General features: G+C 48.7%; 1 protein-coding gene across 1 annotated transcript in view; it reads left to right on the top strand.

Moving 5' to 3' along the window:
* The window catches only part of Su(r) (dihydropyrimidine dehydrogenase su(r)), a 61,859-nt gene that overhangs the window by 10,626 nt on the left and 34,659 nt on the right, over nucleotides 1-16,574 (top strand). The window contains exons 2-3 of the mRNA XM_077693627.1: nucleotides 8,434-8,544; nucleotides 15,477-15,559. Of these exons, the coding sequence (XP_077549753.1) occupies nucleotides 8,434-8,544; nucleotides 15,477-15,559 (194 nt within the window). The remainder of the gene's footprint in view (nucleotides 1-8,433; nucleotides 8,545-15,476; nucleotides 15,560-16,574) is intronic.

Genomic DNA, 16,574 nt, shown 5'->3' with positions numbered 1-16,574 from the left:
CAGAATAAAGTTCTTTCTCTCTCTCTCTCAGCCACCCGGCCAAAGCAAATGCTGCAATAGTCTTATATACTCACAGCCAAATGTAAACGTCTAAGCCCGGTTTATATGTTCATACTTGTCAACTTTGTTGAACAAGAACAAGACATTACGCAAATATGAGACAGGAAATTAGTACACAAGGAATATTTACAGTGTTCCTTTATTTAAAAATTCCTGGATGCTTGGTGTTTCGATAGCAAATGATATTCTACATGTACTGCAGAACAACCTGTACCGCCTGCTGTTGCCCGCGCCACCTCCTGGCGGCATATGAGAAATCACGCGGCATCAGCAAAGAAAGGTTCCACTAAACTAGGTTTCACGTTCTGCTCGGAACGCACGTGTAGCACGGCAACGCGGTTCTATAAAGCGCTGAACACATGTACGATTGGCACACGCGATTCGCATGCGACTGATCGTTACGACTGTCACCACGACTAGTCGTACGCGTGAATTTGAGACACATGACCCGATGCGCGCATGCGATGCGTCGTCGGCGTCGCTCCGCCCACCGTTTTTGCTCCATGGTCAACTACGACGATCGCTGAGCTGAATTTGTAGATTCCGCGCGTTTAATCGCAAAAAATGGATAAAGCAGGCAATCGTGAAGCGTTTCCTGCCTTCGGAAACAGTTCGCGCACACGCCGGCCGCGCCTGCCAGCTCGGACACTCAGCGGCTCGAACCGGCGCAGACCACGGTAGCAACCGCTTGTCGCTGCTCTTCTGAATCAATCTGGTCGTTAAAACGAAGTTCCACCTGCGAGAAAGTAGGTGTTAGTGTGGTGAAAAATTGTGCTTGGGATTGTTATCAGGGCTTATTTTAAAAGCGGCGATCAGATATCTGCCGCGATGCAAGCGTATACGCTGACCGGCCACCGCGGCGCGCGGCGGGCGGTGCGCCGACCGGTCGAGAGATGGCAATACCTGCGCGGAAGCATCGAAACAGGCTACGCAGATGTTCAACTACGACGATCGCTGAGCTGAATTTGTAGATTCCGCGCGTTTGTTCGCAAGAAATTGATAAAGCAGGCAATCGCGAAGTGTTTTCTGCCTTCGGAAACAGTCCGCGCACACGCCGGTCGCGCCTGCCAGCTCGGCACACTCAGCGGCTCGAACCGGCGCAGACCACGGTAGCAACCGCGCTTGTCGCTGCTCTTCTGAATCAATCTGATCGCTAAAAAGAAGTAGCTTATGCGAGAAAAGGGATGATAGTGTGGTGAAAAGTTGTGTTACGGATTGTCATTCGCAGTTACACAGATAGCGGCAATCAAACATAGGCGTCCGCAGAGTTATCGTTTAGGGGGGGCAAAGTCTTACCGCTGCGCCCCCCCCCCCCCCCCTCCCCTTACAGCAACTCCCGAGCTCTTCCCACTGAAGGCCTAGCGGTCCGAATGCAGTGCAAAGAGGGATGGTTATAAAATTTTTATTTCAATGCGATGGAATTGCAACACACAAAACCTGAGCAGGAATTTTTACTTTCATGTTTTAACATCGGCAAGGTATGGGGCAAATTTGGCGCCCCCCTTCAGATGATTAGGGGGGGCGGCCGCCCCCCTTGCCCCCCCTGTGCGCACGCCTACGCAATCAAATATCCGCCAGGATGCTAAGCCTACAGTTTCCAACACCCGAGCCGACCAGAGCAACGCACGCCGGTTGCGGGGTGTTGGGGCTCAGCGGGCTCTCATTGGCTGTGGCCTCACGACGATTGCAACGATGGCACGACTGCATCTGGTTTGCCAGACGCACGTCGTGAGCCTCCTCCGACCAGCGATCGACGCCAAAACGGGTCCTAACGATCAATCGTAACGATCAGTCGCATGCGAATCGCGTGTACCAGTCGTACATGTGTCCAGCGCTTAAACCTTGAAGTCGGCCGCCTCGATTCACGCGCGTCTCCGCCGTACTGCAGCGCTGGCATCGAGGAACCCCGCCTGTAGCAGTGGAACGCGGTAAATTCAAATCGCCTTGAGCAAACCTTTAGTGTGTTTACCTTGGGATGAGCGCGACGGAACAGGAACAGCATGAGAGGTGAGCGGGAAAGCGAAGGGGGGCTTACTATCATAAAAACCAACCCAACGAGCGTTCCTAACTAAATGAACGCAGGCGCTGCCGATTAATTACGCAAATTTTGCCTCAAATGTACCTGCAGTTTTATTTGCGCTCAACAGTGGGGAGATGTAGGACAAGCGTCAGCCGTTCCTGTGTTTCGAACGTTTATGACTATATAGACCACTTGGCTTTCGAAGCCTCTGGGTTACGCCGCGACGACGGGACGCCGTGTGGCTCTACTTGGGTCCAACGAGCGAGCTACGACGAGAAGGCGAGCCCCTAAAGTGCTCTGCACTTTAAGAAATTGGCCGCATATCTGCTCCTTTCGTCGCAAATGTCGACAAAAGACGATAGTCTTTGCCGACGTTTGCCAAATAAATGCCTCCCTTCGCTTTCCTGCTCGCCTCTCATGATCTTTCTCTTGCGTCGCGCTCCTCCCATGGTAAACACGCTAACGGTTTGTTGAAGTCAATTTATATGTATCCCGTTCCACTGCTCCAGGCCGGCTGCCTTGACGCCAGCGCTGCCGTAAGCCGGAGGCGCGCGTGAATCGGGGCGCCCTACTTCAACGTTTATAGAAGCGCGTTGCCATAGTCCGCGTGCGTTCCAAGCAGAACGTGGAACCTATGTACTGGAACCTTGCGTAGCTGTTGCCGCTTGAATTATTAAAATGGCGCCAGAAGCTATAGGGGCGCGGGCGACAGCAGGCCATGGTGTGATATTTTTTTGTGCCGTGGATGTAGTATCTCATTTCGCAAAAATCAAGCACCTATGATTTTTTCTATAAAGGAACACTGTAAATGCCCCTTCTGTATTATTTTCTGTCTTATATTTGCGTAATGTCTTGTTGTTGTTCAACAACGTTGACAAGTATGAACATTGCCACCGGACTTAGACGTTTAAATTTGGCTGTGAGTATAAAAGACTATCGCACAGTTTTCGCTTCACTTTGGTCGGGTGGCTAAATCGAGTCACAGGGAGACAGACAGACAGACATACATACCGAGAGACCAATATTTCTGCGATTAAGTAGCCCAAGAGAGACTACCGTCTTTTAAAAAAGGCAAGGAGGAGCGATGCATTGATCACGGCTGTCTTTCTTTACGCCTTGCCCGTCTGAGTGTGAGCTCCCTTGACCGTTGGCAGGAAACACTGCAGGCAGTGGGGGTTAACTGGCCGAAAAATCGCCACTCCTTTATCTATGACGCAGTGTGCGCTACAGGAAGCTTCATTAGAAAAAAGTGTTGCGCCCACAGCGGCCTGTGTCCGGTGCAGGGTGCCTCGCGCTACCCGACCTCGGTCGACTCATAGGGCAATCCACCCCCGCCCCTACTTCCGCAGGTATGTCGGCGTACCCGGGCGGGTGTACAAGCTTTTGTGAACCTTTCAGCCGAAATCTTCAAAAAGCTTGCCCGTTGCAAAGCGTCGAAAACTATCACTCTTCACGACGCCAAGAGTCATTGCGCGCGTAATTCGAACCAGGTGCTGAGCCCCTTTCTCACAGTCTCTTCGGCATCGGATTTGGTGGAACAGAAATGCTTCTTAAAGCCGAAACTTCCATTGTGCGAGGAACCGGCGCTTTCGTCGTTGTCTTGAACATAAAACGACCATCACTGTAAACAGTAAAACAAATTGTTTTAGTTCTTAAGGGAATCAGGCCCGGGTCTCGAGAGCAGCGGCCGAGTGCGTTACCCCACGCTACATTACCAGCGGGGAGGCAGAGAGCCATTTTGTTGTCTTTACGAATGAGACGAACTGGGACTGCACAACGTACTTTGAAGAGCTCATGACGTCTCAGAGAATCTTCCAAATACAACGCATCACATTCACGCCATCAGACCAAGCCGTTGTCCACAGGCTCCGCTAGCCTACGCCGCCAAATCAAGACATGCCATAACGTCCCCAATGCTGCCCTCAAGCACCATATTCACGTGTACCCATACTTCGCCGCATGCACCCAGCCTCCAACAAAGGCCGTCGAGATGCGCAGGTCCGCTCTCTACCGAAGAAGCTATGGGGTGACCCCCAGGTCCGTTACACTGACGTCGCCTATGGCTCCCGCACTCGACGCGCTACTCTGGTCACCCTGAATCACGCCGGCCAAATCTTCACAGTTGCCACCACGCATGCCAACAAAATACAGACGGCAAAGCTCTAGCAATCGCCCTCGTCGCGATCTCCCCCGGCACTCCTGGACATTCTCCCTTACTCTGCACTCATCATTAACAAGCACTACCGGAAATTCTCCATTATACATTCTCCCACCACTCCCACGAACGACGCTGACCTCTTATTTCCCTTGATAATACGTACAACACCCTTCTATCTCACTGCAACCTTACTCGCCGTGTCTACCTCCTCCACACCCCACCTCAATCAACCAGCAAGTCACCATCTATCGTCGCCTTCAGACCGGTGCCTACTACAATCACGTTATCACTCCTCCAGATTGCACCCGCTATCTGCATCCGCCAATGCCAACACTGCGGGACCACCCTCACCACATTCCACCTGGTTTACTCCTGTCCCCACTCCCCTAACCCACCCACCTCCCCTGCCCAGAGCAGTACGTTTTTTTAAATGCGAATGCATTTCTTAGTCGGGGGTTGTCGTGCGTTGGCCGGCGTGCGCTGGCGCGTGGCGCGCCTAACAACCGGAGCAGGTGGTAGCTCGGGCGGGAGTAGCGGAGGGCAAGGGGAGAGGAGGAGCGCGCTCGGCGTGTGAGGGCGCTCGCATCGCGGAGCTCGGGCGGAGTAGCGGAGAGTGAGTGGAGAGGAGGAGCGCGCTGGGGCTTGTGAGGGCGCTCGCATCGCGGAGCTCGGCGGAGAGAGCTCGCGCACGGGGCGGGCGTGTTGCGCGGGTCTCTCTCGCCTCTCCGCGTACCCTCTCCCCGCTCGCTGCGCTCGGAAAAATATATATAAATGCAGTGGAGCGCGCGCCTCTCTCCGTGACTGCTTGCCGCAGCGCACTCATCGGTGCACCCAATGCATTCGCATTTCCGCACGATCCCCTTCGGGGAGGTGGGGGGAGTTTTTTTTTCTGTAGTTAGCTAGATTTGATAATTATATTTCGTGAGATCTTTTTCCCGCGTAGAAATAATACAGTAGCCCTGTATTGCTCCTAAAAATAATTAATTGTATTTTTTAAAAGACCCAACTTTGTTCTCGGCAAGAGCTACGGACCCTACAAACTGTCCCTGCGACCGCGGAAAGGTTCGAGGCATGCGATTTTTGAAATTTAGGTTACGTGCGACTGTATTTTAACACTATGTTCTGAGTCCGACGTAACCGAAAGTAAAAAAATCACTTGCGTTCTCCGCCGTAACCTGCAAATTAAATTGGTTCAGTCAAACGTATTCCACCGCAAAAAAAAGAAAAAAAAAAGAAAGATCGTTGCGGATGGTGGAGCCAAAGTATGGAGACGACCTATTAACCTGCAATTTTATTGAAATGGCCCGGTCCGTTTTACGATACGCGGTGCCAATTAATAAACAACTCGTAGGTTGCTGGGCTACGGCCGACCCGGCACAGCGTTTGAGAATTACAGCTGAAACCGCACCCTTCCGTCTGCTTCCGCGTTGGTCGAGCGGTCTGGAACGAGTTGCTAGCATGCGTACTCCAGCAGCGGTGTGGGTCCGAGTCCCGATGGTTGCATATCTCAGTTTCGAAGTATTGAATTGTTTTATATACTAATGCACATTCACTTCTTTCCACATGCAACACACAGAAAAAATAGGACGGAAATGAACAAAACAGAACCTTTCCGCGGTCGCAGGGCCAGTTTGTAGGGTCCGTAGCTCTTGCCGAGAACGAAGTTGGGTCTTTTAACAAATACGATTAATAATTCATTAAGAGTAATACAGGGCTACTGTTTTTATTTCTACGCAGGAAAAAGATCTCGCGAAATATAATTACCAAATTTAGCTAACTACAGAAAAAAAAATGTATTTTATGAAAGCGGTAACTATTATGGGCCAAGCCAGTGCTACGATCCATTTGAATGTGGGGCTGACGGTCACTTTATATGCAAATGTCTGTAAAACGACGGCCGTTGAACTGTAAAGCTTCGTTCGTTCATCCATGATTCTCGTCAGAAAAGAAACACTCGGGCTGGAGGGAATTCAATTATGCTCTCGGAAGACGTTTATTCTAGTACCGCTGCTTCTAGTGGCCACCACGGTGAACTAATCAGTCAGGGCCGGAAAGATTTCACTGTCAAAAAGCTTGCGCACGATACATCCTGCATCGATGTGGGTTCGAATTCCGAGAATCGCATGGTTTTTTCATAATCCAGAAGCGTGTATACCCAAGTGCAAATGTAACTACTTCAAGGACCACATCGACGGAACTGCGTGCATGTGATGCATGGCTGTGCTGACATTCCACAGAAAAGTTCTCAAGCCGGCAGCTGGTTCCGCAAAAACTGTTTCAAGCATTATAGATGGATGGATACCTAAATTTTTGCTATTGCTTTTCCACGTACTGCGGGCCTCGTATGTATTATGCTAGAAGAGTACAAGCAAAGAATACAGCTTGGGTGTTCTTAACTCCTGGATGAAAAATGTGTGCGAACCATTTCCTCCAAGAAAAAAAAAAATTCAGCTTTAGACTTCAATGCCCAATCTTTTACAGACATTTGCATATAAAGTGACCGTCAGCCCCTCATTAAAATGGATCCTAGCACTGGATTGGCCCATAACAGCTACCGCTTTCAAAAAATAGGTTTTTTTTTCTGTAGTTAGCTATAGATTTGGCAATTATATTTTGCGATATCTTTTTTCTGCGTAGAAATAGAACGGTAGCCCTGTACTACACCTAACAAATTATTAATTGTATTTGTTAAAAGACCCAACTTCTTTCTCGGCAAGAGCTACGGACCCTACAAACTGGCACTGCGACCGCGGAAAGATTCTGTTTTGTTATTTCCGTCTTATTTTTTCTGTGCGTTGCATATGGAAAGAAGTGCATGTACATTCGTATATAAAACAATTCAATACTTCGGAACTGAGGTATTCAACCGTTGGGACTCGAACACGCACCGCTGCTGGAGTACGCATGCGAGCAACACGTTCCAGACCTCTCGACCAACGCGGAAGCAGACGGAAGAGTGTGATTTCAGCTGTAATTCTCAAACACTGTGCCGGGTCGGACGTAACCCAGGAACCTACGGGTTGGTTTTTTAATTGGCGCCGTGTATCGTAAAACGGACCATTGCAATAAGATGTCACGTTTAAAAGGCCGTCTCCGTACTTAGGCTACGCTAGCCGCAACGTTTTTTTACGGTGGAAAACGTTTTACTAACTTATTTGCCGGTTACGGCGGAGAACGGAAGTGATTTTTCGACTTTCGGTTACGTCGGACTCAATATAGGGTTAAAACACAGTCGGGCGTAACTGTAATTGCAAAAATCGCATGCCTCGGTCCGAGTCACCTGAGTCGAACTGAGTGCGTCATTCCGGGAAGGGGACAAATGGGAAAATGCGAAATGGGAAGGTCGTTTTGTGCCGGGTTGAATGGGGAAGGAACAAACGAGAAGGTTGAAATGGGAATGGGTGGCGAAAAGAGGCAACTCCCGTTTTGTTCGAGATTTTGGCGCACGTTAAAGATCCCCAGGTGGTCGAAATTAATCCGGAGCCCTCCACTACGACGCGTCTCATAGCCAAGGTTTAAGGACACTTCGGCCCGTTTAGGCGCACAATAAATAAATAAATAAATAAATAAATAAATAAATAAATAAATAAATAAATAAATAAATAAATAAATAAATAAATAAATAAATAAATAAATAAATCAGTGCGCCACACAAGCTGAGCGTAATTTAAGCGGCCTGTAAACAAAGGATTTTGTAATGAAACTTTGTAGTTGTCATAAAGTTGCTCTGTCGACCTAGAAATTCCATAGTTCTGGATACCTTAGCAGTTGTAAAATTCACAGGGCTGCTCGTAAAAGCGGATTCCTAGCATATTTATGCCAGTTACAATTTCCGTTCTCTCAAAACCCAATTGATTATAAGGCAGAATCACTATTCTATTGTTTCTTGCACTTGATTCATTTGTATTTGATGTGAATTGTTTGAGTGAAACATCTTCTAAGGTGCCACATCACGTTGTGGAACTAATAGGAGAAGGATTATTTATATGTTTGCATACACAACGCTCAATCACTGGGAGATAGGTGCTGTCAGCAGCGAGAGTGTTTTTGTTGACAGGCCAGAAAAATGCACCAAAGTCGTGTGCAGCTTCTCTCTACAAAACGTAGCGTTTCACATTCCGCGCACTGTTGTGCGACGACGCATGAGTGCAGAGGTAAGCCTGAGTGTCTTTCTTTTTTGGACGCCATCTTTCAGAGCATATTGGCCCTCAACCCGCGGATTCGGCAGACGGCCAGGGTTGCACCGAGCGCGGACACCAAGCGAAACAAGCAACACTGGAAGAGGAACGGCGACAAAAAGTGCAGCGTGAGTGGTCCAGGCGTCGTGTCTTTTCGTGCTGTTTATGCAACCAAATATACCGACAGTTCTAGAAAATGGAGGGGGGGGGGGGCACCCAAGCCATTGTTACGATCTGCACACGCAAGAGCATTACTCGTCGCCGAGGGCAGGGCTGTGCTTAGTGCTCCAACAGTGTACTAGAATAGAGAGGTGTGTCGTGCGGGGTCGATTAGGGGGTGTCCCTTTTGCGATGAAAATTTCTGCGGGAGGCACGATGATGATGATGATGATGATGATTGATAGTTGTATCCCCTTCGTAGCGGGGTGATGACGCGTCATCTCACCAAAAGAAAACTAAGAAGAACTAATATACCTATGTTTTACACTCTTGGTTCAATACTAGCGCTGGCAGCCACAACAGTCTTATTATGCACAAAAGACTTATTTTTCCTGTTACAGGGTGTAGCTGTCCTGGGCAATATTCCCCTCCCTACTCTCTACTTTCGCCCATTAGCATTCTAATCTTCTTTTTGTCGCCTCGACAGCCTTGAAGTTAGCTCCCTCTGCGCTATCCTAGGGATTCTGGAAGCCCAATATTTCCCTCTAGATTTGGATGGATACCCTCGCATTCCAACACTATGTGCCGCATATTTTTTGTTTCTTTTCCGCAGACGCCGCATACCCCATCATTTTGTGTATACTTCCCCACAAAGCTCATAGTTCGCAAGAAACCTGCTCTGGCTTCAAAAAGCAACCTGTTGTACGCAGCGCCCCTGGCGGCCGCTGCTTACCAGTTGGTTTCAGAAGTTTTGTTTGTCAAGTTAATCTTGATTTATTGCCCTAAATAGTCTTATTTCTTTATTTCATGACATAAAGTTTTAAAAAACCCGACAAATAACTGCATAGTTTGATTTAAAAACTTAAAGGTGGCGCTGGCTGCAACAGGAATTCTCTGGGGAATGTCTGCGCTGCATACAATTTTTTTTTCATCCCAAAAAGAACCCGCGCTCTCCATTGGTTTTTCCCTCGCACGACCCACCTCTACATTCGAGGTGCGTCGTTCGGGGCAGATTCGGGTGTCCCTAAATTGCGATTAAAATGTCTGCGGAGGAACTCCTGTTGTACGCAGTGCCCCTGGCGGCTGCTGCTTACCAGTTGGTTTCAAAATTTTTGTTTGTTAAATTAATTCATATTTTTTTTCCATATATAGTCTTATTTCCTTATTTCATGATATAAAATTTTATAAAGCCCGTCAAATAACTGTTTGATTTGATTTAAAAGTTATAGGTGGCGCTGGCTGCAACAGGAGTTCCTTGGAGAACGTCTGCCCTCCATACAATTTTTTTTCAATTCAAAAGGGACCCGCGCTCTTTCTTGGTTTTTCCCTCGCAACACTCACCTCTACCTTCTAGTATTGTAGGGCGTAGGGCTGCTTCCGGCTACCCTTATCTGCAGCACCGTCGCTGTGCTCGCTCCTCGTCAGCGCCGCTTATCGGGGCGCACGCTGCCTCGCTCAGCTACAAACTTCCTTATCGGGGGCTTAACGTTGATTAGCTGCAGCAGCAGGCGGTCCGCATTGCGGTCCTGCTTTCGGCCACGCTTTGAGGTCTCGATACGAGAGACAGCGCGCGCCTTGGGCCAGCTCCAGCCAATCGCGCGTGAGGCAGCCACGTGACGAGAGGCAGGCAATGGGGATTTGAAGTCCCATTTGCCCGCCACAGGTTTCTCACAACGGCGGGGTTTTCCCTCCAAGTAATGCTCCGATTTAAATGGACCCTGCAACCCCTTCGATAAGCGCTTTCACTCTTTCATTCGCGTCTGGAACCACTGCGAAAGCTACAGTTATCGCCAGCACGGAGCGGCACTGCGTGATTGGCTCGTCGCACCAGATACGCCTTCCATTTCGGCTTTGTTTTTGTGGCTTTCTTTTTAAAGTCGCCATCGAAAAGCGTTCATTGCTGCGACTGAAAGAAAACCGGCCAACAGCCGCTACATGGCCTTAGTGACGCAATTCGAGCCCTCGAAGAACGCCAAGACCGGGAAAGAGAGAGAAATCTTTTGAGCGAGTTTACAAGTTATCTCATGGGCATAGAGCTGTAATTTTTGGCTGAGGTAATTTGCCATACCCTAATCTAAGTACTGGGTGTGTTGGGTAACTGCGTTCTGCTCGTTCTGCAATCATTTAAGATTTCAAAAAAAGTTGAAAAAAGTGTTGCAGGGTCCCTTTAAAAAATGACATCATTTCACGTCTCAGCCAAAAGAACAGCGTGGCACGCCATTTTTTTTACGTCCATAGATCACGATATGGCTTTTGCGTCGATAGTCTGAACATAGCAGCCAATGAATGTACCTGTTGCTTATCCGGAATATGGCGGGAACACCCAGACAAACCATTCGGGAGCCCCTCGCGACTGACGCAGCTTTGCCCTTGCGGAGCTGCGCATTAACACCGTGGAGGAAAGACAAGTTAAAGAGGGAGCGTCACGAGTCAATCGCGAAGCCTAGTAATAATACAAAAAGAACTCATGGGAGCTTCACCCTCACGTGACAGGCACGCGGTAGTTCCTTGTGACCGCAAACCCGCGCTGCGTGCGTGCGTCTGGCCGTTCGGTTGCCGGGCTGTCCGGGTATTCGGGTTTCGGCGACGAGTCGCCTTCCGGGCGTTGCGCGCAGCGCTTCCTGCAACCCGAAACGCGCAGCGTGCTGATCGTGCGGGCACAGTAGTCGGACGGTAGAGACAAAACATGTTTATTTATTGAGCTTTCGGATCCATCGAAGTTCACGCCGCAGTCGAAGTGTTGTGTGCCGCCGCCGCGCAAGAGTGGAGATGACAGAGTACGACATCCGTGACTTATACCTTATTTCACAAAACACGCCACACTTTCTTGGTTCTGGTCGTTTTATCTTTGCAGCTTTGCCACTCAGGCCCCTTTCTAGGTAATCAACCGTTTATTGTCAAGGCTGCAGTCAGTCCACAACTTGCCACGGTCTCTCCCACGCGTAATCTAGCATTAGTTTCTCCCCCCCCCCCCCCCCCTTTCTTGGGACCGCCACTGGATTGAGCAGTCCTCGTACAACAAGCCAGCGTATTGCCTGCGACGTGAGGCGGAAAATGACCCGTTCTTCCGCGCCCACCCCTAGCATCAGAGGTTCTGAACCTTTTGTTTTCCAATGCACTGAGGGAGACAGCAACGTACAACAAACGTCATATATCGTCCAAGCGGACCGTTGTATAAATGAACGCTTCCGAGAATATGCCGTTCAGATAAAGAGCGAGACAATGTCACATTTTTCGTTTCGTATAAAAGATTGTAAATGTGCACCGGATTGAGAAGTGCAAAACTAGTGAGGAAGCAGGCGTGTCATAGCACGTGACGTCGCAGAAGCTTTTTGTGCACAACAAAATAAGAATAGAAACCCTTGTTTAGACAGGTGTACCGGCCTTGAAAGAGGACAAGGGGATATTCTCGTGGGACCGGTGTCCTGTCGTAGTTACCGCCAGAAATGTGTGAACGGCCATTGGTACCGACAACCTACCGGATATCCTGAGGTCCGAACTTCGATCGTCATTTTCTGCCGCCGTGTGCGCTAAAATCGGTGTTTATCGGATAAATCCTAAATGTCGAAAATTTCACCGGCAAGTGTTTTTCGGATTTTTTTAGGATTAATCCGAAAAGCCTGAGCCATACTAATGGGTAAGCACGACCGACGGCTGGCTCACGCATGCGTCGCCAATCCTCCTAATGTGGAAGGCTTCTATTAATTCCCTGTTTGACTGCCCCTTGTATCTTGCTAAAATAACGGCATCCACGAACACTGCTTCGCACGCACCTCCACGACCTTCACGGAATTCACGGTGGTGCTTCGCCAACCGTGACAGCGAGTTGCTACCCAGGGACAGATCGTGTTCCCAGAGCCTCTTGTTCACACAAGCGCCCACTTTGCCCTACACACTTCTTCCCACACGTAAGAGACAAAATATAAACAACTGCTACTTTATACATGGTACGTAGTTCGATCCGTGTTTTACTGCGCATGTGCAGCGGTCATCAGCACCCTTGCCCTCTATTCTGGACGGGAACTTTCAATCGCGATTGAGTCGATCCGGATCGAGCTCAACCCGGATCGGGCCTCTGCTACACGGCAGTTTCAATCGCGATCGAGCTCGATCCCGCTCGAACTCAATCCTGGTTTCTCAAGCGCGATCGAGGCTTCCAAGCGCGATCGAACGAAAGCGGCGATACCCTCGTCCCCGCTGAGTAATGACACAGAATGTGGCAACTTCAACTAACGCCACAAATTGTGTCAAATAACTTGACCCAAATAAGCGCGAGGTGATATTTACATAGTTACGTATACCTACGACCGCGCGAAGTTACCTGACGCCGGCCGCAAGTACATTGTTAGCGCCATCTGGCGTACACAAGTGCAACCGGTGCAACTTCTCGATCGCGATTGAAACGGGCCGTGTAGCAGCGGCAGTACGTCGAGCGCGCTCGAAAACTCGATCGCGATTCACTTCAATCGCGATTGAAGGTGCCCGTGTGACAGGGGTATTATAAAGCTTAAATGGTGCCGTGAAAACCGTCCTTATCCCGCATCGCGCTCCAGCATTTTTTAGACCATGCGACAGTTTGTGCTCGAAGGGTACCCTATCGCCGGAAATTTTTAAAGCGAAACTTTGAATGTCTCACTGATGGCGTATGACGCGTCGAAAACGCACTGCAGGAAAGCCAACTTTTTCTGATGATGATGACGATCGTATGTTAAATGAAAGAAAAAAAAAAAAACACTTCCTGCGGTCGGAATCGGACCTGGGTTCCGAGCGCTATGAAGCCGACATCTATTCGATTGCGCCATTACGGCATGGTCGAAGTAGGATTGGGAGAGGAGTGCATGGACGTGCAAAATTAAAAGGAGAAATCTCGCATCCCTCCGTCTAAAGACCACAATGGCTGCACGCGAAGCCTTCTTTGTGCGAAATCAAATGGCGAAGGGTCAAAGTCAAAGTCGCTGCGACCAACAGTTCAAACTGCCTGCGAGTCAGTCAAAGCTCAACGAGTCAAAGTCTAGCTCAGACGACAACCAATGGAACCCCTCACGAGAAAGGTGCGCGTTCAACCGTCGTTGTCGTTAGATGGAGGAGTGAAGGATTTTTTTCTTTGCGTCACCAGACGCATCATGTGACCACAACTTCCTAGGCTAGCAGTTTAAACAGGGAATTAATATAAGTCTTCCGTATTAGGAGTCTTGGCGACGTATGCGTGGGCCAGCCGTTGACCGTGCTTACCCATAAGGAGTACTCCTATCTAAGCAGCACCTGCATCTGAAAAGAAACCGCGCCATGATGAGCAAGTTTTCCAGACGTGAGCGTCCGCGGTCCTGCCCACCCACTCCAACTCCCCACTTTTCATCACTATACCAGTATTTTCTGTTAATTTACATGCAGTATCACGGGAAGCATCTTGTACTGTTTATATATGTATATAACCAGTCCTATATATGTACTATATATGTATATATTTAAGTCCTACATATGTACTGTTTCTTCAATAAAAGAATTAGTCGCGAAACTGCGCTCGTTCGTGCCCTCTATTGTTATCGCCCTGTTGCGCAGTTAAAATTTAAAATCACGAATCTCAAAAGCATTTGACTCGGTAAACCACCACACGCTCTCAAAAATTGAGAGAAAATGAGGTATTCGCGGTGTTGCTGTGGAACTTTTGAACTCATTTGTTACTGACTGATAACAGTGCGTCAGGATTGCCGCATAATTCTGTAGTTGCAAGAAATTTGACTGCAGGGTTCGCTCAAGGGAGCATACTTGGGCGAGAATTATTTTATTTATATAATAAGGATATTTGAAACATAATTATATCACCCGTCAACCCTCATAATCAGTGCTTTAGTATAATTATTACGCTGGAGAAACTAAGCTGTTGGGGTACCACTAATTCCTTGCAAATAAACAGGCTAAAAGACAAGCAGTTGTATTCATGCAGCCTGGCTTCAAGCGCTAACCGATGACGTTGGGCTGGTGGAAGATCCCAGCGTTATGTCGCACGACCCGATATGACTCGACTGCTTCGATCGGTTTGGGTTGGTGTGCTACAGAGACAGTAAGATGCCTTCGACGAGGGAGGGAAACGGACAGCCCCATGCTTGCCCGCAAGAATAGATCTCTAGTACGTACTTCCAAGTTTAATCCAGCTAATTAGCTAGGAAGTGTGCCCCATCGCAAATAACCACAACGCATTTTGCTTCGCGCGCTCTATGCACTGCCCTCAGCTTCGCTGCTCATGCTTCTTGACAGAGATTTTTAACAGCGAAGCTGTTTAGCAAATCGTAATTTTTCGTGTCCGCAGTTAGAAATACCAAGAAATTGCCGAGCTCGCGCACGTGAGCGCGAGCCCCCCCCCCGCGGCAACTCCCTGGCAGTTAACGAAGCCAAGAAAATGCCTAGCGCTCGTGTGTGCGTGCCTTGCGACGACCACCCAGCGTCCCCTGCGGACGTTTGTCGAGCCAAGAATACTTACTTAGGGATATTGGCAAAGATTGGCAAAAAAAAAAAAAATCTCCAATGTTCACTGTAATCGGGGCAATACTTGTTCGTAACGAGAAAGACTCCGGCGTTCGCCGTAATCGCGGCAACACTTGCTCGGAACGAGAAAGACGCGTCATAGCGTACGGCCCTCCAATGTGATGTCCAATGATTATCACTTCCAAAAAAAAAAATGAAAGAAGCTCACACTCATAGCAACAATGACGGAGCAAAAGGTCGTTGCGGCAACGAAAAAGAAGCAGATCGGCTGCAATCGTGGGCTTAAACCTTCGTCTTGGTCGTGAAGGTTGGGTACAGCTTCGCTACCGTCAACTCTTACGCGTTAGTGTCAGCTTCCTTCATGTTTTCATTTGAGACAAAATGTGTCCTTTTCTCGCTCTTTCTTTCTCGCTTTCAGAGCTGCAAACCTCTGGACAATAATTTCGACGACATCAAGCATACCACCTTGAGCGAACGAGGGGCTCTCAGAGAAGCTGCTAGGTAAGGACAATACCAAACGACTTTGTCTTGGTACACAAGCCTTGACATATGGGCGAGTGTGGCATCATGATTTTTGTTCGTGTTTCGGTCCCTCTTAGAGGTAAACGATACAGTTCCCGTTCAATTCCGGAACATGACAAAAAAAATGTTTTGTAACCGTTTGAACCGTTACGGTTGTCTCAGTTCAGTTTAATTAATAAAATAAAGGACGGTACTTTTTTTGTGGAGCAAACCCCGAGCATCGAAATAGCGCAGCCATGGGCAGTGGTAATGCAGTTCGTGATGTGCACTGGCATTTGGCCTGATAGTCATCCAACAAAACTGAAAGCCCTTGAGCCGACATAGGTTTTGCTCGGAAGGGAAAATGAAGGGAAAAAAAGTTCCCTTTAAAGAAGTACGGACACGAAATTTCAAAGCTCAGATAACTATGTAAAAAGCTTCCTTTTTATATGGAAATACCCCCTCGGAAGTTTAAATGTTAACCGTTCAGTAGAAAGTATTTTAAACCAATTTTAATCCTCGCGCACACGAGATAGCTCATTTGCGCCATCGAGCAAGCTCATGACGTCATCTGCGCTTCAAACCAAACTGCCGACGTCAGTGCTCCCGTGACGTATCGAGGCGGCCGCGGTGTTGTTGGCGCGCGCTTTTCCTACTTGTCTACACATCACAATTTTTGGGACTGACGTCACGTGCGACTAGGGCCGTTCAGGCCATTCTGGCGCACACGCGCTCGCGCGCCCTAACCGGCATCGGCTGTGGTACGAAGTGAACAGTGACGCCATATACGCTTTCCGGGCATGGCGACCGAAACCGAAGCTGACACGAATGAAGGGAGCTGTAAGTAATTATTCATGCTCCGTTCGACAATCTAATGTGCCGTTCTATGATTAGTGGCCTCGTAGGCACCTGTACCCGTGAAAAAAAAAAAAAAAAAAAAAACGTAACACAAAAATTTCAAGAAAAAAGAAGGGGGGGTTGTCAATTTTCGTTCAAGTATCGTCCTGGCAGGCGA

Source organism: Haemaphysalis longicornis, unplaced genomic scaffold (genome assembly GCF_048455015.1).
Source record: "Haemaphysalis longicornis isolate Haplotype H1 unplaced genomic scaffold, Haemaphysalis longicornis Haplotype H1 scaffold_12, whole genome shotgun sequence".
Taxonomy (NCBI): Eukaryota; Metazoa; Arthropoda; class Arachnida; order Ixodida; family Ixodidae; genus Haemaphysalis; species Haemaphysalis longicornis.
This window is presented reverse-complemented; position numbering and strand designations above follow the sequence as displayed.